The 27,025-nt window shown below is 40.0% G+C and overlaps 1 protein-coding gene across 1 annotated transcript in view; it reads right to left on the bottom strand.

Annotated features, from left to right (window-relative positions):
- Nucleotides 1-27,025, bottom strand: part of LOC136862934 (neural cell adhesion molecule 2) — a 485,522-nt gene that overhangs the window by 9,940 nt on the left and 448,557 nt on the right. The window contains exon 11 of the mRNA XM_067139223.2: nt 21,126-21,431. Coding sequence (XP_066995324.2) covers nt 21,126-21,431 — 306 coding nt within the window. The remainder of the gene's footprint in view (nt 1-21,125; nt 21,432-27,025) is intronic.

The raw sequence follows: 27,025 nt of genomic DNA, 5'->3' as shown, positions 1-27,025 counted from the left end.
CATTTAAACGCAGTCACATTGCAATGCGTGAATGTTATCTTTTACATTTGTCAAAGAACTTTCTTCAGAGGAAAGTAGAAAATATCATAAATTAGTGAACAGCGAAAACTAGAAAAACGAAAATAAAACTTGAAAATCGGGCACCTTTTGATCCAAACGATAACTGAGAATTAATCTCATCCTTGGCTTTGACAGTATGAAAGTGACTGATGTATGAGTGATGCTAGTAATACCATTCCTTATGCAGCCAATCCTTGTTATGAATGGTGTGAAAATATCGCTCATAGGGTCGGTTGGTGCACGCATTTCAGTGGGCTTGGCTGACTGATATGTAATAGCAGCGGCTGGCTCGGTGAGGAAAGCAACGGGAAACTACCTTACTCCTCATTTCCCTAGTACGCCTCTTCAGTGACGCCTAGGCTATTTATGACAGCTGTTGGCGGAGTTGCAGAGCATCAAACCAGCCTTCGGGCTGAATACCCAACATACATAAAAGTTTAATGAACTTACAAGTCCACACGATAAAATAAAATACAAAACTACCAAAGGAAATCACAAAGGAAATCTTTCCACTCCCACAATTATGACTACCATTACAAATCCGTCTACCTATGTTGGTCCCAATAAAATTATTGATAGACCAAAGTTTCACCTATTATAAAATGAAAGAAAGAAAATTGAAAATAAAATATATTAACAGCTGACGAATCGAAACCGTATTAATAACTCAAGTCTCACATAAATCAGCTAAGTGTCAACACGCACACTATCAAAGCATATCGGACATCTGAACGATAAAATAATTAAGTCAAGAAATAACATTAAAAATACTAAAGTTCAATGAACACGAACGTGCGTGCAAACAGAGGTAATAGCTCAGTATCCATGCTGGACACACCTCACGTTTATGCCACTAGTGGTTCCATTATCTTATGTAAATACCTTCTAGCTGGTAAGGATTGTGCCGAAACATGGCCTCAATATTACTTTGCTAACACTCTTCTCATTAATCTACTACTGCAAACACTACCATCGTTCAAGTCACCTCGCAAAACACCTAACCTAAGAATTGACTATATACACACGACAACCTAATCCTGTCGTCGAGCCTACATAGTGTCTACACCCACTAACAATAACATCTATATACACACGCAGCATCCTAAATCTATCGTTGAACGTAAACGGGATGTCTACTCATCCGTATACTCCTATGATACGCGTAACGTCCTAAATCTATAGTCGAGCGGAAACTGGGATATCTACCCATCCTCTACAATATCAGGCGAAATCGTAACTTCAAACATAATTGCTGATATGTAGCTTGAAACCTTATCGAAACTCGAACACAATGAAACGAAGCTTGCTACAGAATGAACGCTAGTCTGGAAATGTAACTAAGTCCCTTCTTGTTAATAAAACCTGAAATGAAAAATTAATAACGCGCGGCTACTCAATCCACGACTCAAACACGATCTCAACAACCTCAGTGAAATTTTGAAAAACAATAAGTTCAACATTCGTCTAACTTTACGTGAATATCGCCAAACCAGTAATCATCACCATCACAATAAATTCACAATATAATTCTAGTGTGAGGCCCAAAATCGCCTACAATCTCATCGTTCCGAAACATCTCTATCCACGAACTATCCAGTGAAGCGAAATTCATTGATCTACACAGCCAGACTATCACTTTAATAATGTCCAATATCTCATCCCACAATGTTTCCGATTTAATGATAAGTTCATCTCGTAAAAAAATTTACTGAATGGAAATTTGTTACAATAATTCAATAACACCAACCGTGTTTCAGAATGCCCTTCTGTTCGTGAGGTCGCTTACTATAACATGCACTATGCTGATTTTACATAAATCGTCATTTGGACATAACTGCCAAGAGCTACAATCTTTCACAGAAATTGTTTATCAGGGGGAGTTCTTGCCTTGAAATCATAACAGGCGTTACAACGCACACACTTCAAATCTGGCCATCATTAAATCAGTCAGCTGTTCAGGATTGCTAACGGAACATTATATACATCCTGCCTCAGAAATATCACATTTAATACACAGCCTGTCTCAAAAATTCTTCGCCATCGACAAATATACCCTGTCTCAAAAAAAAAACTTCTCCATCGCCTAACATCACGGCGGCATTACTCATGAAATACAGGCTTCCTATGCCTTCAACGTCTACACAACTATTCTCTTAACATTTCAATCCTACACAATCCGTTTCTTCCTGTCCCAAAACTTTCAAACCTTCGTACTCCCATGACGAACAATTTTATAAGAATCGTTTAATTCATTTCATTACATCTTTCGGACTTCAAGGACAAAGTAACATGCCGTGATTTCCTATATCGCAAAATACGCGGTGTCACAAAAATTAACTTCCCACGAATAAGTATAGCTTTATCAGACTTCACTGGATTTCGAAACGAACGTAAATCTTACTCAACATTACTGTTAAATACATGTTTTAACATAGAACTTTTTATACTGACGTAAATATTATTATTATTATTATTATTATTATTATTATTATTATTATTATTATTATTATTATTATTATTATTATTATTATTATTATTATTTCGATTATTTTTGTTCTGAACTCACAGGGTATTCAAATGTATTGTATTCACCACGACTAAATGATCGTTATAACATTCCTAACCTTAATCAGTTTAAACAATATCTCAATGAATTTTAACACATTATTTAAACTTCGCATTTTACAGTTTCTCAACGTGATTTTTACCGCCCTGGAGAAATTCACACGACGACAAGAAACATAAGCACTTCGCCTAATCTTTTGAAATACTAATTCGACATACGCACTGGAAAATTTTTATTGGGACAAACAAATTCTATCTACAACATTAATACAAAATATGGACAGACCTGTAATGTAGTCATCTTGGAGTTCTGGCTACATTTTAGCCAGCTGACCTCAGATTCAGCCGCACATGACTGTAGAATTCATCGTCTTCTTATAGCTTACTTACAAATACACATATTTTACATTCGCTATTAATTAATAACAACACAAATGACGCACTCTCCTCGCTCGTTATCATGCGAACGTAGTCTCTCTCTGCTGACGACTGCGAACTCTCTCTGGGGACTCTGTTCTCATCCACCCTACTCGGCCAGGTGTTCCAAAAGATAACAAAATCAGACCTGTCTCTGACTAGCCTCCAAACTTCCTTTGACAATTTCAAACACACAATGTAATAAATGAAATCAGCGATGTATTTTAAGTAGATATCTATGCCATCACGGTTTTCGTCGGCGGAAGCTCAGGAAATTGTCTATCACATTCAATCAAATACTTTAACTTGAACCATCTACCTGAATATATAACATAAGGTATACTTAAGACACAAATTCCGCACTTTCTTGTATACGAGCGACGTGGGTTCCTCCACCCAGACCTTCACATAGAATGTGTAAATATGGGTGGAAGTGATTCCTTTTATAAGACTAGGGGTGACGCTACCCCGATCATGAACCCTGGTGGTGAAATCTTCTAATTTCACAACCGATGGACCAATTTTCCTGACATTTATTCCAAAAATTCCACTAAAATTACAATTCACAATGGTGATGTTTTTATATTTTCCCATACTTACATCGGGGGTAATAAAGTTATTTCTGATATGTAACTTGGCGCGCTTTCTTCGGATATGACCTTCACACGTGCCGCGAATCCGCCAGTATGGACGTCAACTTCTCCCCAGGCTTAATTGCATTTAAATTCGTCCTGTGGATTCTGTCTTCATTTAATATTTATTAATAATTTCCGTCCTTTATCCCTGGATTAACCATGTCGCCAAAATCTCTCGTTGTGAAGGTTTTTTCTAAATTGTTAAATTAGTCAGTACTCGAAATCAGCCGAAGCGTTTCGGCGTTTCGGCATTTCACGAGCGGGTGGCTCGCTCGCTGCGGTGAGTTCTGTTCCCATGGAGGGAGAGGGACTCTCCAAATAAAACATTGCTACTCTCAAAAAGTTATTTGTAGGTGAAATAAATATCTGCAATTATTTATCATCGTAGAATTGAAAAACCTACAACCTGTTTTCCAGTCATTGACCGGGTCAGGGATGTAATGAATGAAACATATATAGGATGTTATTACAATGGGGTCGCCACTTCCAAGGTGATTTATTAGTGGTCTTGAATTCTCCTGAGCTCTTTCGGCAGGTGATGAGTACGTATTTCCACAGCTCCTTACCCCGCATCATCGTATTGTCAGAACTGCGCAAGTGGCGGCCTATTTCCCTCCCCCTTATTGTGCCTTCACTATCGAGTACGACGACATATAATGTTGAGCGATGATTTATGATATCAACTTCGTATCAAGACGGCGTGAACATTATGAACAAGTCTCCATTAATGTGTTCACACGACCAGCCTTGGTGTCATGTCTGAAGAAGCAATTAATATGAATTGCGCTGCAATTCGATTGTTCCCCTTTCTGTATCATTCGTTCTTGAGGTTCTCTTTAAGCAGCGAATGTATTTATTCGCTTCAATACATATGGAAGGAAGCCTATGGAAAGTACTGTTTTCATGACTCCAACAGCAGGCAAAATTCAATTGGATACATTAGAACAAGCTTGTCCAAACTTCATGACGGAAGCTACAGGACTCGATTTCCCTCTTGCTCAGCTCCGATCTAAATCTTTGTGATCACGCTTGTTTATAACGACTGGTCTGCAGTGTGTCCTCTTTCTCTCTTGCGTACAATTTACCCGTTCCTCCGCATTCCTCCTTCTGTACCCTGTACTTCAGCACTGAATACTCTGTCGTTTGAAATTCACATACTTCAAGCCGACAAACTGTGTGATGACTAGTCGGCTCTAGCCACTGTATTTTCATTTCGTATCCCCAATACTGACCTTCTTCTGAGTAAACTTACGATAGTCATACCGGTTGTACTGATCCAGACGAAGGCACTGAACTAGACTTAACGGTAATAAACATGCAATTACTTCACCACAAGTCCATCACCTATGTTCATGGATATGGGGTAGGTGGCACCTTATCGTGTTGATCTTAGTTATTTTTAAAACCCGTAAGTCAGCCTTTTTCCTACTTTCATTTCTTATGAGGAAATGAATGTGGAAGGAAATACCATATGTGTGGTGTACAGAAGAGATGTAAGAGCACTGCGGAATATGTTTTCGTTTCGAAACTCCTTAAGTCACTGATTCACGGCGTTTCTCAACGTAACAATGATTCACTGATAGAGTGGTTCTCTGTGGTAATGTGCTTTATGAAGGAGGCTGAAGGACCTCACGAGTTTCAGTCCTGTTTTAATTAATATAATAACGACATTCCAAAAATGTCCAACACTTGCACATATTCTCAGATAGGTGCACAGCCTAAAACAAGAAACATTCAGTAGTGAGAATGCACCTTGCACTGATCAAGGATAGATTACGTTCCACAAATCAGTACGTATCACTACGAAGTCACTCCTGTCTTTCCTGCTGAAGCAGATTTTTTGTCGTCAAGAGGAAGATAAAGAATAGTGACAGTATTTATGCACTGATGGGGTATCACTTAACACGTGTTCCTGTAGACCAGATTTGCCATACGCCCAAAATCTCACGCGTGCAATCTGAGGCGCAGAGGTCCTGTGCACCGCGCATCGGTCCCACTCGGCTTGGCTCGAAGCAACGCTCTCTGGGCTACTCGGCTAAGCTCAGCTCAACTCGACTCGGATTTGGAGCACTACGGAGAAAGTGAGGAAGAGGGAGACAGCGGAGCGAGCGAGACAGGCGTGGGAAAAGAGAGAGACAGCGCTATTGCTCCAAATTGAGGAGTGGGGATCTACACTCTGCTCAACCAAGCGAAGTCGTCTTTTGCACCGTGCACAGCGCAATGTACTGATGCATGCACCCTGAGAGGCCCTGATCTAGAAAAATAAATTTACACTCATCGTCGTTGAAAATAATGAAATTGCTTACTCTGCAACTTAGTGGCCTTCACTGTTCAAGGAAACTGCTCTGTCCATTGAAACCCAGGGGCAGGTAGTGCCTTCAGGATAAGAAATTTACGTTTCAACTGTCGCAGTACATTTCATGTACTGTAAGGACCTTTATGGTACAGTAAATGATATCCAGTGTATTGATAGTCTTGTGAACTACAACTTCAGGCTTCTTAACAGGGTTACCAGTGCCATTGTAATGGCAGAAAATGGAACATACGCGCATAGTCTTCAAATTAATGAGAAGAAAATGGAGTATTTGAAAAAATAGAGAATACCTAATCAACGAAGAGAAAGCTTGAAGTATCTGGAAATTTTTGCATGATTAGGATATCACGGACAAGAGGATAGACTGATAAGGATGTTCAGTTCTGAATTATTACCTACCGTATGTACGTAGTTTCATGCGCAGTTTTCTGCACAGTTTTTAGTGAGTATATTAAAAACATAATTAAATCTATTTGGTGATACATATACGTCAATTTTAAGGTAACGATGAAATATTCCTCATTATTTTGTGATATACCGTATGTGATGAAGATTTAAACCAGTTTAATAAAAATTATGTTTTATGTTTCACAAGAAGAACGTACCAAAAGCTTACTCTACATAATCAATTGTTCAGTTTCGTTTCCCCACTAGTTTACAGTTCTTGAATTGCGGGGTTTTAAAAATAGCAGACTCAATTTTGGCTTCTGAGTGTCTTTTTACGTATGTTAATATTTTCTTTTACTTATTCTCTCATAGCTGAAAATTCTAGGGTGACAAGGATTCACAATCATTGGATCACTGCAAGGAAAGTCGTGGAAGAAGATGCATTAATGGATCGGCCTTTGAATACCTGGCGATGATATGATGGAGCCTAATATTCCATCCGTCCTAATGTGATTACGCTTCTTTACGACTGCCCATCTGAGCGTACCAGAATCTTTCAGATATTTGTGAGTGCCTGGATCCACTAAAGTATCCAATGGTTCCAATGTTTTCCACTTTTACGTCTATACCGTGTACATCGCACAGAGCAACGAAACTTCGATCTGCCTCCATGCAACCTCACTATGAATTTCGTCTTAAATAGTAAAGTTGCCGATATTTAATTAGCAAGAGTTTTCTAGGCAAACAATCAAGTACACAGTTGCCATATTTCTCTATAAATTTCACCCTCTGTTGGTTCTACTGTATCACTGTCCCTCAAAAGTAATTCTCTGATCCCAAAATCTACGTATCCCTACTTCAAATGGCAATCCTATTCAGCACTTCTTTCTTGAATTCTAGCGTTTACATCAGTGGGTGTAATGTTTCATGACAAGGAATCATCGATGACTTACGTCAAGAACCATGTAAATCTTCGTCGTTTCCTTCTAAGCCTTTATTCCAATTCATTGGGTTCGCTATTTAATCGGGATCTGGCGCAAATTAACGGTCGGATACCCATCCTGGCGTCTACCCATGCGAGCGGATGTATCTACTATCGCGTGATTATGTAGTAGGTGTAATATAAAACAATAGAATAGAACACGCCCTTCTCGTAGTTCCGGATCACCTGAATCTGCCGAGAGAGCATTAATTAATTGCAATCCATTTTCTGTACAGGCCTATGCATTTGATTTTCCTTTTACACATTTTAATCTATAATTACAATGCATTACACTGAAGCATAACGGTGTTTACTGCTGGCTCTGCGGTGTAGAGGTAGCGTGCCTGCCTCCTCCCCTATTTCCCGTGTTCGATTCCCGACCAGGTCAGGGTTTTTTTACCTAGATCTGAGGGATGGTTTGAGGTTCATTCAGTCTACGTAATTACAATTGAGGAGCAATCTGACGGTGTGATGGCGGCCCCGGTCTACAAAGCCAAGAATAACGACGGAGAGGATTTGTCGTGCCGACCACACGTCACCTTGTAATCTGCAGGCCTCTGGGCTGAGCAGCAGTCGCTTGGTATGCTGTTGTGCCATGTGGTTTGGTTTGGTTTGGTTTGGTTTGGTTTGGTATATTTAATGGTGTTTATTGCCTGTTCTAATAATTCTTACTTTTCCCTTTCGTCCTAGAAGTTATACAATGATCATGCTCTAGGACACGCATGCATCCTACCCTTAAGCTAGTGCTTGTTTTATTTTTATGTTATTTTGTAACATACGTTTTAGAATACATAAAATATTGCTGCTTTCCCTGCGCAATCCGCTCCTTATTCAATAATTCTAAAATTCTATGAAATTCCTTCCCTCTTTCCAATTTTCCTTTACTGTATATCCACTACCAAGAATCAGTTTCCCTATATACTCTCAATAGATAAGCCTCTTCTACTGATTCGCCACAGATAAAACACAAATATTGTAATGTTTCTCTCTTAGACCTTTATTCTTTTATATAACCATTAATAATAATAATGCTATTTGATTTACGTCCCACTAACTAATTTTTCGGTCTTCGGAGACGCCGAGGTGCCGGAATTTAGTCCCGCAGGAGTTCTTTTACGTGCCAGTAAATCTACCGACACGAGGCTGTCGTATTTGAGCACCTTCAAATACCACCGGACTGAGCCAAGATCGAACCTGCCAAGTTGGGGTTAGAAGGCCAGCGCCTTAACCATCTGAGCCACTCAGCCCGGCTATATAACCATTAATCGCCACACAATACATCTTATTTCTCAATTAAAAAAGCCTTCATTTTTTATTTATCGATAATTTTGCAGAATTCTAATAATGTTCTTTTGGTCTTAAATTTTGCTGAGATTCTCAATAACTTTCACTCTCATACTTACATTTTCACTCATACAGTTTTCTTCGTTCCGAATCTCTGTATCCCAACAGAGTCTCCAATTCCAACACTGTGTAGCTTCCGTTTTGCTTTGCTTAGCTAGTAATCATTATTTATATGCTTAATATGATGTTCGTAATATCAATAGATTGATTTGGAAGACCATAAATGACAGAAAATTTCGCGAAGAAATCACAAGTGAATTTCAGGAACTGCTGCTTATTTTGTCTTCGTTCTTATACCAGCATTCATTTCTGACCATTTCAAATGGAGGAAATATTCCTAAGAATGAAACGGGAAAAACTGAATTCCTGGCGCCTTTCATCGAGGGTAACGTTAAATACGGTAAGCAACAGATAGAGAGCAAAACTTTTCTTTCTACCCGCGAGTAGACGAAAATTCATTAAATAATTTTGAAATATTACAACATCGTACGGTAATACATACACACCCATGCTTAAATGATGTACAAAAACATAAAAGAGATAAATATTCTGTCCACCTGCATGAAGATCCATCTCATTGTCGATTTCAGTTATCCACCCGCAACTGAAGATATTCCCTCTGAACAGCGTTACTATTGTAGCCAATATCTAATTCATTGCGCTGATAGAAAAATTGGGTATCGTATTGTTTTGAACGTCGTAATTATCATTATCACCTGTAAGTCTATGAGTAACTATTTCATCATGTTTGACATAATTATCTCCCACTCCCATAACTGAACATTGAGGACTTAACTGATACTCTCGAACTGACGACCTGAGACTGAATTTCACTGTTCAATTTATCTCCAGTCCTTTACAAGTATCTTCCACAGTATTATGCAATTTTCCAACTTTCGCTACAAGGCCGCCAAACTCCATACTAAATTGTAATAAGTACTACAATACCTTCGAAAATACGGAGATCAAACATAGAACCTCCTAATTTGTCTCATTATTATTAACACTTTCTGTAATTAAGTACGCCGTGAACACTGATATTTACATAATTCAATTAACCCAGTGGCAGCAGGTCCAAATGTGATTATTATTATTATTATTATTATTATTATTATTATTATTATTATTATTATTATTATTATTATTATTATTATTATTATCACCTATATACATAAAGCATCGTCATTCAGATTGTACCTTTTTACTATTAACCTGCTACTTGTTTACACACCGGGTAAACAACTGATGACAAAGGTCGGATTCAGTTTAATTTTTGTCTGTTTTTCAGTTACAACACCACGGAAAAACGTTTTGGTGGATTTTCGTGTAACTTGGTGTTTAAGTTTAGGATAAGGGCGAATACTATCTCAGTTGTGTATTGTTCAAAATAATTCACCAGAAAGGGGGCTTCAGAGGGATATTAGAAACATTCGATGTATCTCTCTTATGCTTGGTTTTAAAGGAAAGTTGTTCACGACGGTACGGTCGACCAGTTTGGACCAGCAGTACATAATATAATCTGACCACATATCCAGAAAGCCAGAGGCGCTGGAGACATTTGTTGTAGATGGAAACATTAATGGTTTCTGATAAGGGGGACGAGCACGAACTCGATGGTTGGACAAAATTAAGAGTATGATTGAACAAAAAATGCATGAGTCCATCGATCTCACCCCAGGCGTGGACGCTTGAAAACAAGTCATACAGGACCTACCAAAAGTTTAAGACCACCAGGGAAAGTCAGTTAATGAACATCTGGTCAAATATTTATGTTACCAGTTAGTCTGCAAATATGTTGTGGTTTATTGGTATTGATATACCGCTTATGTAAACAACTGCTGACATATCGAATGCAGTTCAAGAGTTATATTTTTTCAAACATTTTGAGAAACTACAAATATACCGCAAATATACCGCTCTTGTGAGGATAAAGGTCATCCTGTTCACTAAACTACTGAAGGAATATGGCTACTTTACTTTTAAATAATAACAATCTAACACTGCATTTAGACGTGCTTGAAAGATCTTTGGAATGAGCCACCGTCAGCGAACTTGCACTCCTGTCGTAGTGCAGGCTTCACTCAACAGACCGCAGAGGTCGAAACATGTTACAGATCTACTGTAGATAAGTTTTTTGTATTTGTTTGACATCGTATTAACACATCGAAGGTTTTCGGCGAGGCAAGGATAGGAAAGGGCTAGAGTTGGGAAAGTAACGGCCGTGGACTTAATGCAGCATTTGCCTGGTCTGAAAATGGGAAACCACAGAAAACCATCTTCAGGGCTGCCGACGGTGGGACTCCAACCCAACAACTCCCAAATAAAAGCTCACAGCTACGTGATCCTAACCGCATGGTCAACTCACAAGCTTGTTCAGAATTATCGCTGCCTAGCGTCTTATCTTTGAGTTTACAGTCACTGTTCGAATTGCTAGTAATAAAAATGGCGTATGGCCTCCGGAGAGGCCTGGCATGGGTCTTTTTTCTCGTAGACGCCCTATTAGGAGACCTGCATGTCTGTGAAGATGAGAGCCCTACCTAGGATGATTTCTAATGTTGAATACGCCACACATACCCAGCCCCCGAGCCATTATAATTAACCAATTAAGGTTAAAAATCCCGCCCCTACCGGGAATCGAACCCGGTTTCCTCTGAACCGAAGGACAACACGCTGACCATTCAGGCTTCGAGTCGGACTCCGGATTACTAAGCGAGTGTGGAAAAAATGCAAAGAGACGACCGTATTATACATTCATCTTTCGGTTTTTACGGCAAGGTACACTGTATTAGATAAGCATTTAGATAAAGTTCATCATCATCATCTGTTTACCCTCCAGGTTCGGTTTTTCCCTCGGACTCAGCGAGGGATACCACCTCTACCGCCTCAAGTGCAGTGTCCTGGAGCTTTAGACTCTTGGTCGGGGATACAACTGGGGAGAATGACCAGAACCTCGCCCAGGCGGCCTCACCTGCTATGCTTAACAGGGGCCTGGTGGAGGGATGGGAAGTCTGGAAGGGATAGACAAGGAAGAGGGAAGGAAGCGGCCGTGGCCTTAAGTTAGGTACCATCCCGGCATTTGCCTGGAGGAGAAGTGGGAAACTACGGAAAACCACTTCCAGGATGGCTGAGGTGGGAATCGAACCCACCTCTACTCAGTTGACCTCCCGAGGCTGAGTGGACCCCGTTCCAGCCCTCGTACCACTTTTGAAATTTCGTGGCAGAGCCGGGAATCGAACCCGGACCTCCTGGGGTGGCAGCTAATCACGCTAACCACTACACCACAGAGGCGGACTAGATAAAGTCAAGTAGCAATGTACCTGCTATAGTCGGTTGTTCTATTATAAGTAGTATATCAACACGAATAAGCCACAAAATACAGCATTTGTATACCAATTCGTGCCATAAATATGCAACCAGGAGTTCATTAACTGATTTTCGCTGGTGGACTTATACTTCTTTTAGGTAATATTCAACGACTTGTCGCGTGATACCATCGTACCTTTCGAAGGGTTGGGCTTAGAGAGAGAAAGAGAATGAAAAATAGAAAGGGGAAGAGAAAGAGAAAGAGAAAGAGAAAGAGAAAGAGAAAGAGAAAGAGAAAGAGAAAGAGAGAGTGAGTAACTGTCTGGTACAATTTAATGCAATATATTCGTTCGTTCGTAATCTGTTTACCCTCCAGGGTCGGTTTTTCTCTCGGACTCAGCGAGGGATCCCACCTCTATTGCCTCAAGGGCAGTGTCCTAGAGATTCAGACTTTGGGTCGGGGATACAACTGGGGAGAATGACCAGTACCTCGTCCAGGCGGCCTCACCTGCTATGATGAACAGGGGCCTTCTGGAGGGATGGGAGGTTTGGATGGGACAGGCATGGAAGAGGGAAGGAAGCGGCCGTGGCCTTAAGTTAGGTACAATCCCGGCTTGTGCCTGGAGGAGAAGTGGGAAACCACGCCACTTCCAGGATGGCTGAAGTGGGAATCGAACCAACCTCTACTCAGTTGACCTCCCGAGGCTGAGTGGACCCCGTTCCAGCCCTCGTACCACTTTTCAAATTTCGTGGCAGACCCGGGAATCGAACCCGGACCTCCGGGGGTGGCAGTTAATCACGCTAACCACTACACCACAGAGGCGGTCTTTAATGCAGTATATCTCATAGAAAATCTGACTGATCACCCGCTTGATTGTAGTACATGTTTACAAATTACATAGTACATTAATAGTAATTAAATGAAATGTTATTTTTGTTATTGCTCTCATTCTCATATAATAATAATAATAATAATAATAATAATAATAATAATAATAATAATAATAATAATAATAATAATAGACCTACATTTAATATGCAGTTGCCTTTCGTTCCGAATTAGGTATTTAACATCTCCTTCTAATCACGCGTTGCTGATGATTGATAGAATGATAAATTATTATTATTATTATTATTATTATTATTATTATTATTATTATTATTATTATTATTATTATTATTACATGGTCAAGGAGGTTTACTGTATGAGTACGACTGACTCAGAAAAAGCGAGAACAGAAATTATCTTGTGAATTTCAACCATAAGCCCGAAGAACTCAATCCAGCATAATGGGGGATCATATCTGCATACTGTAAACTGTCTAAACCGTTGAATGTAACTTGTTTCAGGTGGTAACAGACGGTAGAAAGAAAGTAGAGAGCTACGTGTGTGCAGTGTGGAACGAAATGGTTTCATTTAGCTCGCTGATGAGGATAGATACAGTGAGCATCTCGGAGGGATGTTATATAACGTCACTGTTAAAGATTATCAGGACGGCTAACAGCTCTGCTCAACACGCCAGATGTGAACAATCGCAGTTTGGACATTAAATGTCTTTCCTACTGATATTCATATAATGTCTTAACGTGAAAATCACGTTACTTTGTTCTTTTTCTGGCACAAATGGAAGAGTGAATGTTTAAAAGAGCAGTACTACGTTCACGAGGACTTTGCGATGCTCGTTGTATCGTAGTACATTTGATATGCAGTTGCCTTTCGTTCCGAATAAGGTATTTAACTTCTCCTTCTAATCACGCGTTGCTGATGATGGATAGAATGAAGATAATTACTCTCATTGTTATTATTATTATTAATATTATTATTTTTATTATTATTATTATTATTATTATTATTATTATTATTATTATTATTATTATTATTATTATTATTATTATTATTATTATTATTGAAAATGAAAATTAAATCCTACAACCAGTTTCCAGTCAGTGACCGGGTCAGGGATGGAATGTATGAAGCTCCTATCTTGCGGCGAGGATAGGAATTGTGCCAGCTGCCGAATCCTATCGCACTCGTCTGGGGCAATGATTAATGACTGACAGATAAAATGAAATAATAGTGGAGAGTGTTGCTGGAATGAAAGATGACAGGGTAAACCGGAGTACACGGAGAAAAACCTGTCCCTCCCCCCGCTTTGTCCAGCACAAATCTCATGTGGAGTGACCTGGATTTGAACCACGGAACACAGCGGTCTCATTATTATTTATTATTATTATTATGCGTGAATGGTCCCTTTCGGAACACACAAAGCTTTATTTATGATTTCGTTTGCGGAGGATCCAGGATGCTTTCATCTGTTGACTAAAGATCCTTTTCCTTCCTTCCGTCCACTTGGTACCTGCTCTTTTTGGTACTTCATTCTCTGGAGTAACTTCCCAATTGTCAATTTTCTTTCTATATATATTTCGATTCAAAATGTCTTCACAGAGAATTTGTGCGTTCTTCATGTCTGCTTTCGTTTGTTGTATCCAAGGAAAATTCTTCAGTTTGTCAACTCATTCAAGAACTTGGTGGGTTAGTCTAGTTTCTGGAAGCCTCTTAACATGTCCATAAAATTTTAGCCTTTTTTTCCTGAGGTCTGCCGCAATATTAGATAATTTTTCTGTGGATTTTCGGGTTTGGAGGCGGTACCCTTCTCCCGTGTGTCTTGGTCCTAAAATTTTCCTCATGATTTTTCGCTCTTCTTTTAGGATATTTTCCAGTTCGCCCTTTCTATGAAGCGTTAGCGTTTCCCCTGCATATAAAGCCTCCGGTTTGATTACAGTATTGTAATGTTTAATCTTAACGTGGAGAGACATACATTTTTTGTTGTAGATTTCTCTTGTTCTCCCATAAGCTCTTCTGAGTTTTTGGACACGGTTGTTTTGGGCTATTTTCTCTTGTCCGGTTGGTTCGAGGATTTCGCCCAGGTATTTGAAGTGAGGGACTCTGTTGATTTGTACGTATTTTGTATTGAGACTATGGATGTCTAGTTTTGCACAGAAAAATTCAGTTTTCTGGAAGGAGATATGAAGTCCAACCTTTCTGGCACATTCTTGGAGAATTTCAACTTGCTTTATTGCTGTGACTTCATCGCTGGACAAAAGGGCCAGGTCATCCGCGAAGGCTAAGCATGGAATTTCAAGCTTGTTTTTTCGTGTTCCGATGTTTACTGGGTTCCAGCTATTTTGTGCTTTCAGTTCGTTTTCCCATTCCCTCATCACCTTATCTAGTACAACGTTGAAGAGGAGGGGTGATAGTCCATCTCCTTGCCGGACACCAGTTTTTATCAGGAATTCGTCTGAGATTTCTCCCATGAATTTCACTCTTGACTTCGTGTCAGTGAGGGTCTGTTTGGTCAAGTTTAGCGTTTTGGAGTGTAGTCCCTGTTCTTTCAGGATGCTGAACAGAGATTGACGATCAACTGAATCATAAGCCTTCTTGAAATCTACAAAGGTACAGATGATTGGAAGGTTTCTGAGGGCCCTGAATTTTAGAGCGGTTTTGAGGTTGAAGATCTGTTCAGTGCATGATCTGTGAGGGCGGAACCCAGCTTGATATTCACCAATTTTATACTCTAGTTGTTCTTGTATTCTTTTCAACAGGCATGCAGAGAAAATTTTGTAGCCGACTTCAAGCAGGGAGATTCCCCTATAGTTGTTCACATCAGTTTTGTCTCCTTTTTTTGTGAAGTGGGTGAATCAAGGCACATTTCCAGTCTTCTGGGAGTTTTTCATTTTTCCAGATTTTCTGTATGATTTCTGTAAGTTCCTTGAGAGAATTTGGACCAAGATTCTTAAGGAATTCTGCAACAATCCCGTCTCTTCCTGAGGTTCTGTTGTTCTTTAGTCGTTTAATGTGGCTCTGAATTTCTTCCTGGTTTGGTGGAGGTGATTCTGGATGAGTGAAACTGGATGCTTCTTCAAGAAATCTATCAGTGGGTTCGGGGCAGTTAAGAAGTTCTGAGAAGTACCGTGCAAGTTCTTGGCAGTTTTCTTTATTAGTAAGCGCCAATTTTCCGTCTTGTTTCCTAAAACATAAGTTCTGTGGAATGTATCCTCGGATTTTTTCTGTGAATGTTCTGTAGAAATCCCTTGTGTTGTGGTTTCTAAAGTTTTCTTCAATTGACTCCAGTTGTTCTTTCAGGTGCTTTCTTTTCTCTTGCCTGATGGTTTTGGATACTTGTTTTCTTGTCTCATAAAATTCTCGTTGAGTTTTCTGGGATTTTATACTGTTGTATTTCTGAAACGCAGATTTCTTATCTCTAGGGCTTGGTTGCATGTTGAGTTCCACCAGGGGTGTTTTGCATTCCTTTTTAAGGGTACCATTTCTCGTGCCTTCTGTATGATTTTGGTGTGGAATTCTTCCCATGTTTTCGCTGGTTGATTTTCCCATACTTCTTTTAGATCCGTAACAGGAATCTGTTTTATGTCAAATTTCTGTTGTTGGATTTTCTTGGGGTGGTATTTTCTTCGAGCAAATTTTACTTTAACTCTTGTGAGATAGTGATCAGAGTCGATGTTTGCTCCTCTTCTAACTTGTACATCATGTACCTCTTTCTGTAGCTGATACGAGATAGCTACATGATCAATCTGAAATTCTCCAATGGATTCAATGGGGGACCTCCAGGTTTTTTGTTTCTTGGGATGCTTCCTGAGGGATGTGGACATGATTTTAAGGTTGCACTGTTGACATAGTTCAATGAGCCTTGAGCCGTTTTTGTTCGTAAATTTGTGCGCCGGGTAGAGTCCGACAGTTTTCCTATGTTCCTTTTCTCGGCCGATTTGTGCACTGAAATCGCCTAAGAGGATTTTGACGTCATACTTTGGAAGTTTTGACATCACTTTTTCAAGTCTGTTCCAAAATTTGTCCACGTTTTGGGGATTCTTCTTGTTGTCTATATTTGTAGGGGCGTGTGCATTTATTAATGTATATTTTTTATTGGCACACTGAATCCTCATGGTCATTAGGCGATTGCTGATGGAATTAACTTCTTGGATCGAGTTCAGTATACTTTTATGTACTACGAAGCTCATGCCAAATAAAGGGGTCCTAGTTAGAATATTTTGGTCTGTTTTGCTTTTGAATATACGGTAATTTCCATAATCCAAGGTAGCATCATCAGTAAATCGAGTTTCCTGCAGGGCAAGGATAAGAATTTTTTGCCGATCAAGTTCTGTGACTAAATTTAGTAATTTTCCTGGTTGTATCAAAGTGTTCATATTGAAAGTACCAATGTACGTGGGGGTTTTGTGGGATAGTTTACCAGAGAGCTCCGACTCTCTCCCATTTTTTCGTGGTTGTCCAGGCTCCCCAGAATCCGAAAGCCTGGTTGCCGTCTCAATGCGACGGGTGGATTGGATACCACCTGGGGTAATGTTGTTAGTACGCTCAAGAATCATGTTTGGCTTGTAATAGGAAATCCAGCAGTGCTGGGTGCTTAGAACCAGGGATTGTTAGTTCCTGAAGCTTGGTATTGCCGCCGCACCTACAAGGTGACAGACGCGGACCAGGAAGCCGGTGGATACCACTCAGACGCGCCTGGATTTTAAACAGGCTTTTTATTACTATCCCAAAAAGCAAGGGTGCCTCATCCGCCAGTTCCGCCGTACCAATGATCTTCATCTCCGCCTTCACTGCCGTTGAGGTCTTCACTCGTAACCCTGAGCTGGGACCCTTACCAGATGATACACACCGGGTCAGTGTGCTCTGGGACTCACATAGGCAGGGGCGCCACTCCCTGGGCAGGGCTGCCTCCGAAGAGGGTCCCTACCTGCTACCTATCTCATTATTATTATTATTATTATTATTATTATTATTATTATTATTATTATTCGTATTAGTAGTAGTAGTATAAGGAGAATTAATTAATTAATGGGAATTTTAAAGTTATACGAACCGACATAGGATAATTTAAACTTTTTAGCAGACGTTTGCAAATATTTTCGGTAAATTCTAATCTAGTAAAAATAAATAAAAAAAATAATAAAAATACTATTCTATTATAATAACTAACAAAAAGGAGTATCGATTTAATGACCATATTATTAGGGTTCCTATTACAATTTTTCCGTCTAATCAACGTCTGAATATATTCTTGAATTCATATTAGTCATATACTTGAATCAAACAAAGATTAATCTACAGTGGTCAAATAGAAGTACGAAGTACTTAGAAAGTAGATTTTAATAGGCACTTATATATTATTTATATTCTAGAACATGTTAATAATTCTCTTTGTTCAGAGAAAAAGTGAGATAGAGAGATGTGAATTACTTTTACCGTGACGAAACTGGCATTATGTACCATCGCTGCCATACTGTTGATCATTTATTAACTTTTATTTTCAAATTCTCCACTTCCGTATTGTAACGGTTAGCGCTATTAGCTGTCGTCCTTGATGGCCCGGGTTTGATTCCTCGTACTGCCATAAATTTATGGTTAAAAGAAGGGCTGGTATTAAAATGGACCCTGCAGCTCACTTCCATTTTGGGTTGTGCCTGAAGTGATCTGCGTCACCTCGAAATGAGGACACGAATTCACTTTTCCAAATGTACTCTTTTCTAGATAATAACAATGGCGTATGTCCTCCGGAGAGGCCTGGTGCAGGTCTTTCTCTAGTTGACGGTCTATTAGGCGACCTGCATGTCTGTGAAGATGAGGGCCCTAGCTAGGATGATTTCTAATGTTGAATACGCCACACACACCTAGCCCCCGAGCTATTGGAATTAACCAATTAAGGTTAAAATCCACGACCCGGCCGGGAATCGAACCCGGGTCCCTCTGAACCGAAGGCCAGTACGCTGACCATTCAGCCAACGAGTCGGAGTCTTTTCTAGATAAAAAATTACGATAAAAATGTAGTAAAATGCTATTTTCGTTATGTTAAAGTTTGGTACTAATGTATAAAAAAGGAATTTCTACAGTACCCGTGAAGACCCGTAAAGAAGGGGTAGTTCCTTTTTTTTTTTTTTTTTTTTTTTACTATTTGCTTTACGTCGTACCGAAACAGATAGGTGTTGTAGCGACGATGAGATAAGAAAAGGCTAGGAGTGGGAAGAAAGCGACCGTGACCTTTATTAAGATACAGCCCCGGCATTTGCCTGGTGTGAAAATGGGAAAGCACGGAGAACCATTTTCAGGGCTGCCGACAGTGGGATCTGAACCTACTATCTCCCGAATGCAAACGCCGCAACCACTTACTCGGTGCAGGTAAAGTCTTACATAATCCGTATCCTCGGCATTGGTGTTCCCGCCTGAGAACACAAGTGCCATGTGCCTAAGTGGACATCTTATCTATCACCTTGATTACCCAAGCATCCCCTCCTGTTTTTGTAGTACATACATTGAATAGTGTGCACTAACGTAGCTGTATAACAACAACGAAACTGATTTTCGAAAAGGAACAAATAAAAAAAAGTACATATTGTGCTACTGGACTTCGAAATTTCGTTGAAATCATTTTTAAAATTTACATCGTATTCGCAATAGAAATACATCACATATTTAGATGGTTGGATCTGAAGGTCATTTTATGTGTTATAAAAAGCTAACTTGATGTTTTTGATATCAAATGCAAAAGGATTCATGGTTAAATCCCAGTAATCCTGCCCCTACCGCTGATTTCACTAGCATGAGCATTGTAAGTGTTCCTTTTATACCATAGATATACCACCATTCGTTATGTGTAATGCGTTTGGTTAAGTGTCAGTGCCTACAACCATATATTTTTACGACTTGTCTACTTACACGCAAGTAATGACAAGAAGAGCAAAAATTAACAAAAATACAGATAAAAGCCCTTCTTTGAATAATACCAACGATTCTTAATATACAGTACATAACTTTCAATAGAATTACTTTCTGCCAGTAAAAGAGGGAAAAAGTTGACATTTCCTGTTGGACTAGCCTTTCGAGTATGAAACGTTTTTCGTAACGGGTCTCGTATTAATACCTAATATGGACAGAAATCTAGGTTAACGGCAGTATATACTCTCCTGTTTTCTGTAACGGTTAGTGCTATTAGCTGGCATCCCTGGAGGTCCTCGTTCAATTCCTGGCCCTCTCAGGAATTTAAGATTGATAAGGTGCTGGATTGTTGTTATACGAGTACACGAATCTCACCTATTTAGGTAGTGTGTCTGGAAATTGCTACACTACTTGGGAATGTGAGGACGTGAACTGAATTAAAAATTACCGTACTGGGCGAGTTGGCCGAGTGGTTAGAGGCGCGCGGCTGTGAGCTTGCATCCGGGAGGTAGTGGGTTCGAAACACACTATCGGCAGCCCTGATGTTCCTAGGCATTTCCTACCTCATCAACGCCATAAGACCTATCTGTGTCGGTGCGACGTAAAGCAAATTGTAAAACAGATAATAATAACATTCAAATTGAAGCCAGAGAGCAGGGCTGTCAATTCGTAAAATAAAATACAGTAAGTTTTCGTTTGAACTAGATCATGATCTTTTTATTTACAAGAAATGTCAAATATCTCGAAAACTATGCGTCCTGGAGCAAAACGGCAATTTTTGACCCCTCTATGCGCAGTCTCCAGCTGACTTTTCCATCGAGACTGCTATGCCATAAGATAAAAAATGATAGGACCAAGGGTGGAGTCAAATTCTTGAACATTTGGGACGTAAATGCATTTAAACTACATATTTTTCATATTTACTAAAATATCAAATATACCGAAAACGGTGCATCCAAGAGCAAAAAGAGCAATTTTAGACCCCCTAGTTAGGCATTCCGTCCACCCTTTCCATCTAGAAATCTATCGCTTAAGAAGAAATGTCAAAAGTCAAAATTCAAAAATGTTGGGTTGGCACTCCTGGAAATTTCAAATTGGTGACGTGCCAGTAACACAGATCACAGCAGTCATTTTGGAAAATTCAACGTGGCGACACCCCCACCCCACCAAGCCATAACTGCAAACCCACGTAACCAAGTGTACTTTTGTTATTTGGCTGGGATTGCTCAGATTGTTACATCAGGCTATTTTACACTGCTGTTAGCACAGGTTAGAGTAGCCTGGACGGTTACATCAAACCAATCCATAGATTGACGACCCAAGCATTAAAAACGGCCCTGTATTCAAATAAAAATGATGCTTGCAGCTTACCGTATTTGTTAGGTATCACATCAGGGTCAGTCTCCTCTGTGGTTCGGTGGTCCCCTACAGGGACTATACCGACGGCAGCTCCTGCGGGCGGGGCGGGATTCAGTGGGGTGCAGTGTGGATCGGTGGTGTCATCAGCTAGCACAGCCTCCAGTGCGGTGTGTTTGTCAGCCCGACCTCGGCCTCGCCGTCTGTATTGGTGACGACGATAGAGAGCAACTGCAACAGCACACACCACGGCCAGCAAGCCAGCGGCTGTTGCCACCAAGCCTGTCAATACCGGGTTCATTGGCAGTGTCGTGGACGGTCCTGCAACATAAAGAAAGAATTAAATCAACGTATCGATTCCAGTTCCTTATTCAGTCAATAAATATATATATATATGTCAAATTTTACGAGACTGGTCTTTGGTCATCAGCATCATTTAATTGTGCTAGTGGGAACCGGCCTGTTCTGATTACCTGCCTAAACAAATGATAATAATAATACATAATTTTCCTTTCTGACGTCCCTTCAATTTGTGAAATAACAGTTTCTCAATTTGTGTGATGCCTAGACCAAAGAACTGTTGCATTCATTCACTTTTAAGTACCAATGAACGCACATGGAATCAAACCCGCTACCTTAGGAAGACGGTAACGAATAACTGGCTGCTCCACGGACATAGGCTAATCGTAGAATGAAGGGATGTATGAAAAGTTATTTTACACTTTTACTTTGTTACAATAAAGTAAACTACCGTCTTGGCAATTTCATGAAGGGGCAACTGACCAACATGATGTATCATTAAGAAGAGAACTAAAAAGAACAGGGAAATATAATCCCTTATCTGGCAAACTGGTGAAAGTGAAAAATGAGCGAATCTCCAGTTCTGAAGCGTAGATACAGATTTTCCTAAGTAGGCTATATCAGATCTAAAATCAAAACCCCATTTCACAACAGCCCCAAGGATTGCCTACCAAGCGACCGCTGTTCAGCCCATAGGTCTTCACATTACGAGGTGTCGTATGGTCAGCACGACGGATCCTCTTAGCCGATATTCTTGGCTTTCTAGACCGGCTTATGTAATATCTACCCTCTGGCAAAGTATCGCTTCTGCGGCTTGTTTTGTAGGTAATACATAAAGCAAAATATAAAAATATATAAATGGATTTTGTGTGAGTAATCACAGCTCTCCTGTTTTATTGACAATTTGCACAACTTGCACAGTATCTAACCATCGTGGAATGTGACTGGTAGCACGCAACCACGAGGGCAGGTCAAATCTCTTCTTATCAGTATCTCAGATTTCCTGGTAAATACATCTTGTATATATTGATGGGTATATTACTACAAATACTTTAACATATAGATTATGCACTATTACAGATTGTAGCAATGCAAAGCACAATCATCTCCAAACAGGCGATGATTTTTCTTGTAGGAGTTGAAGGAAAATTCTTCCACTCTCTGTAATCTCAGCACGATATGGGACAGAGTGGTTAGCTGTATGCCTAGACACCTTTGCCCTCGCCCCGGAATTAGCTTGGTACTAATATTTGGCGTAGCGTGAGCGAACTTCAGGACCATGATTAAAGATTGTAGGAGGTTAAAAGAAGATGTTTCCTAATAACAATACGTCGTTCCTCCCTGGTCTATAACGAGATAAACGCAAATATGGAACCAAAAGGAGCAACTCGGGGAACATCCTCTTGCTATGGTTTTACTCCTTGACCAATTCAGCACGCATTACAAGCACAGTCCTAATTTTCGTCAAACGATAAGAATTATGGGGCAGTAGTCATTGTATTACGCGACACACACTCTACAAGATCCCCCAAGAAAGGAAGAGGAGCAATTTCCGCGACGAGAAGAATTAGAGCATCAAGTAACGAAGAGTAGCGCAAGAGACCCCGTGGTCTACAAATTCTAATACCATTTAAATTAGAAAAGAATACAAGTTCTCGGCTTATGTTTAGACAGGAATGGTCAGAGGCGTCTGGAAAATGCATGTCGAGAGACTATCGCATTATGTTGTGACGCAGTGGACCTTGGTTAAAGGTAAAAGAAATGAGGAAGTCCGAAAGACTTGATAATCTTATGTAGTGCAGGCTGAACATTCCTCGATGATCTTCTGAATTCTCAGTTCGAAGGTTGTTTGGCAGGAATTATTCTCCTCAATTCCTCTCTCTTCTCTGTTAGTCTCTTCATTATCTTTAATCAGCCTGCTCCTCTGTGTCTACAAAATTGCGGTCTTGTTCTTCATCATCTTTTCTTGCCTTGAAACATTCCTTTCATTACATTAACTATAAAACTATTGTGCCTCTCTACATTTGTTCATTTGTGAGATTTTCTGTCCACCAAAACTTTGCCAACCTCCTCCAGCACCATAACTCAAATGTCTCCTGACGTATTATTGCACACATCAATAGTCCACGCTCCCTGGCCAATCAAGGACATACTCCATACGCAGCACTTCCAGGTCTCCACATTTAGAGACCTTGATGTAAGCAGTACCCTTTCTTGTAATAGATGGCCTTTGCCTCGGCAATTCTTCCCTTTATGTGGGCTGAAATTTTGCTCTTTAAAGTGATTGTACTTCGGAGTGGTGTATCATTACGTCTAATATCGACTGCAATATTATGTTGGCCGTTGCATATCATAAATTCGGTCTGCTTTGCATTAATTTTCCTGTTATAGTTCTCTCGCAAGATCTTGCTCATTATTGCTAATGCTTATTTTAGTTTCCCTTCGTTCTCCTCAATAACTACCATGCTATCAGCAAATTTTTATTTATTTCAACTCCATTGATCTTTATCGTTCCCATATCATATTTACATTCATCGATGCCTTTCTCAGTATATAAGACGAACAACACTGGTGAGAAATTACATTCATTTCGCACTCCTTTCTGTATGTAAGACTCTTGTACTTTACCAATTATGTATATGATGCTTATTTGGTTTTTATCCAGTTGAGATACTATTCTTCTGTCTCTGAAATCTAGACCGACACAAGCCATAATCTTCATTAACATATTCCAGTTCACATTTTCTAAATCCACTAATGAAATAAACAAGGGTCTTCTTAAGTCCAGCATTTTGTTTATAACTTGTCATAACATGAAGATAGCTTCCCTCGTACCTCTGTTCCGTCTAAATCAAAATTGGTCTTTAACTAAATTTGGTTCAGTTTTATTCCTTATTCGATTATATATTATTCTTTTCAAGATTATTAACCTGTGCGACAATAGACACAAGGTGCGATACACATTTTAGCGTTCCAGGTTTAATTGGTATAATGAGACACTATTAAAAACCTTCTGGAATTTCTCCGGTTACGTTTATTTCATGGTAAGTTTTAAATATAGTCATGTATTTCATCATCGAATCCCTGTATCATTTCTCCAGTCACTTCGTCGTATCCTGGTGCTTTATTAGTCTTCTGTTCTTTCAAAGTCCTACGATACTCTTCCTTTGTTAAAGTGGGTCCTGGTTGACCATTTATTATGCTATCTTCATTTTCAAGGTCGCTTATTGTGGCTGGATCTTCACATAATTTTTCTATGTATCATTTTCATCCTTCTTCTACTTCTTGGTCTGAAATATCAGTTTCTATTTTTCGTTTAATATTCTGTTACTACAGCCATATACTCCTTGTAATTACTTGTATATCGTTCCTAAGCTGTTTCTACGTTTCCTTTCTCCATCTTTTATCTATTCCTTTCACTGCCTCATTATGTATTCTTCCTTAGCCTTCTTTGCTTCTCTGTTGACTAGATTATGGAGTCTTTTATACTGTAATTTCAAATTCCTCATTCACCTTTTGAATTTAGTTTCCTCATTTCCTTCAGACGTTGAAGCATGCGTTCTGTAATCCATAATTCTCGTCTTTCTTTCGGCTTTTCCCCTATTTCCTGATCATTAGATTCTAGGATAGGGTATGTAAGCCTATTTCTTATTTTCTGTACCACCGGATATTCCTCAAACTTTCTGTTGTGCCAGGTTTCGATGGTCTTCCTAGGCTCTGACATTTTTAGTTCGTAACATCAGATATGTAGTATTTTTCAAGGTTCTCCCTCTTCTTTCTTAGTCTTAAGTAAGACTTTAACAATTCTCGTTTGTGGTCACTCGACACATCAGCACTTTGGTAACTTTTGCATTGCTTCACTTGGTTACGGCACCTTCCGCTTATCATAATACACTACATTTGCGAAAATTGCAACACCGTGGAAGAATGGACCGAATGAATCCCAGCTCGATGTACGTGTTAAACAGTGTGCCAGCCAAACGTTATCAGGATTGCAGAGAGTTGGGGTACACATAAGACAAGCAGGGTCCTGTCTTGTGTGACCGGAAAGATCAGTGTTACGCCAAGTTTAGTTAGTGAAGAGCTGTTAAACGAGGTTGAAACGTGAAAGTAAGTTCAAGTATGCCTACTTGATGTCAAAGAGCGCAATATCAGCTTGTGAGTGAATTCGAACGCGGCAGAATGTTCGGTATCTGGGAAGCAGGTTTGTCATACCGTGACATTTCGGCTTGTACAGAGCATGTTGCTGCCACAGTGACCCGTGTGTGGAAGCACTAGGTAGAAACGTGTCCTACACAGTGACGAGAAGGCTTTAAGAACGCAATATGACCACAGCACGGTATGAACGCCATGTTGTCGGCATGGCCATAACGGACCTTATAGCTTAGGTTGATTCGGCGCTAGAACACTGCAACAGGTGTGATACTGTCTACATCGACGGTTCGACGCCGCAATTGCGTCACCTTCCTCTGTCCAGAAACCACAACATCTTCAGACAGCAATGGGCACCTGAACACCGTCACTGGTGTGCTGAGTGGCAAAATATAGTGTTTTCAGACAAGTCTCGCTGCAGCCTGTCCCTACCGTGATGGATGCATACATGTTCGACGATACCGAGGTGAGAGCAATCTGACAAACTGCATTGTTGACGAACACCAAGTGTGATAGTTGGAGGCGCCATGGGGTAAAACAACCGATCTCACCTCCTACGTATTGAGGGAAACCTAAACAGCAACCAATACATGAGGCAGGGTTTAGAGCCAGAAGTACTGCCCCTCCTTCAGGAATTTCCCACGCCATATTTCAGAATGGCAGTGCCCGACCAGATGTGGTGAGGAATTTGCGCCAGCCTCCTTAGACGAACGATGAGTACCATTGCTTCCCTGGCCCGAACGTTCACCTGACATGTTGTCCATTGAACATGTCTGGGATATGGTTGGTCGGCAACTTGTTCGTTAAGGCCCTTCAGTAACCAGTGTCGACGTTTTATGGACTCGCATACAAACTTCGTGAAGGGAGATACCCAAGAACATATCCAGAAACTCTCTGACTCCATGCCACGACGTTTAGAGATTCACCGCGTGGGGCTGCACAAAATACTGAGTACTCGAGCTCTAATCTCACGCATAAATCTGTAAAATTAATAATTTGTGTATTATCAAGTACCTAATTTGTGGTATAAAGTTTATTTCAATCGCGATTTTTCTTCTTGGTGTTACAATTTTCATAAATGTTAGTGTATAATGCATTTGGTAATATAAATGAGCAGTGCAGGTGCAACTTCTGCTTTTTGGCTTCTGGAACAAAGTGTTTGTAATTACTCGTGTTTTCAGTTTATGAATGCCTATTAGTTGTTGTCCTCTGCCATTTTCGACACCAAGACCATCACCCACAGTATTCCCCATCTTCTTCATCAACTACAGAAGCGTTGTAGTCTACTTGGATATTTCCATCAGTTTCTCTAATTGATCGTATACCAGGGCCACTTCTTCATTTGCATGACTAGTTGTTGGCGTATACACCTGTATTATTATGTCAACTGGCTCATTCTCCCTTCTCACCAAAAGTATTCTAACACTGTATTGCACATAGCACGTAACTCGTATGCCTAACAT

The sequence above is a fragment of the Anabrus simplex genome, chromosome 2, assembly GCF_040414725.1.
Source record: "Anabrus simplex isolate iqAnaSimp1 chromosome 2, ASM4041472v1, whole genome shotgun sequence".
Lineage (NCBI taxonomy): Eukaryota > Metazoa > Arthropoda > Insecta > Orthoptera > Tettigoniidae > Anabrus > Anabrus simplex.
This window is presented reverse-complemented; position numbering and strand designations above follow the sequence as displayed.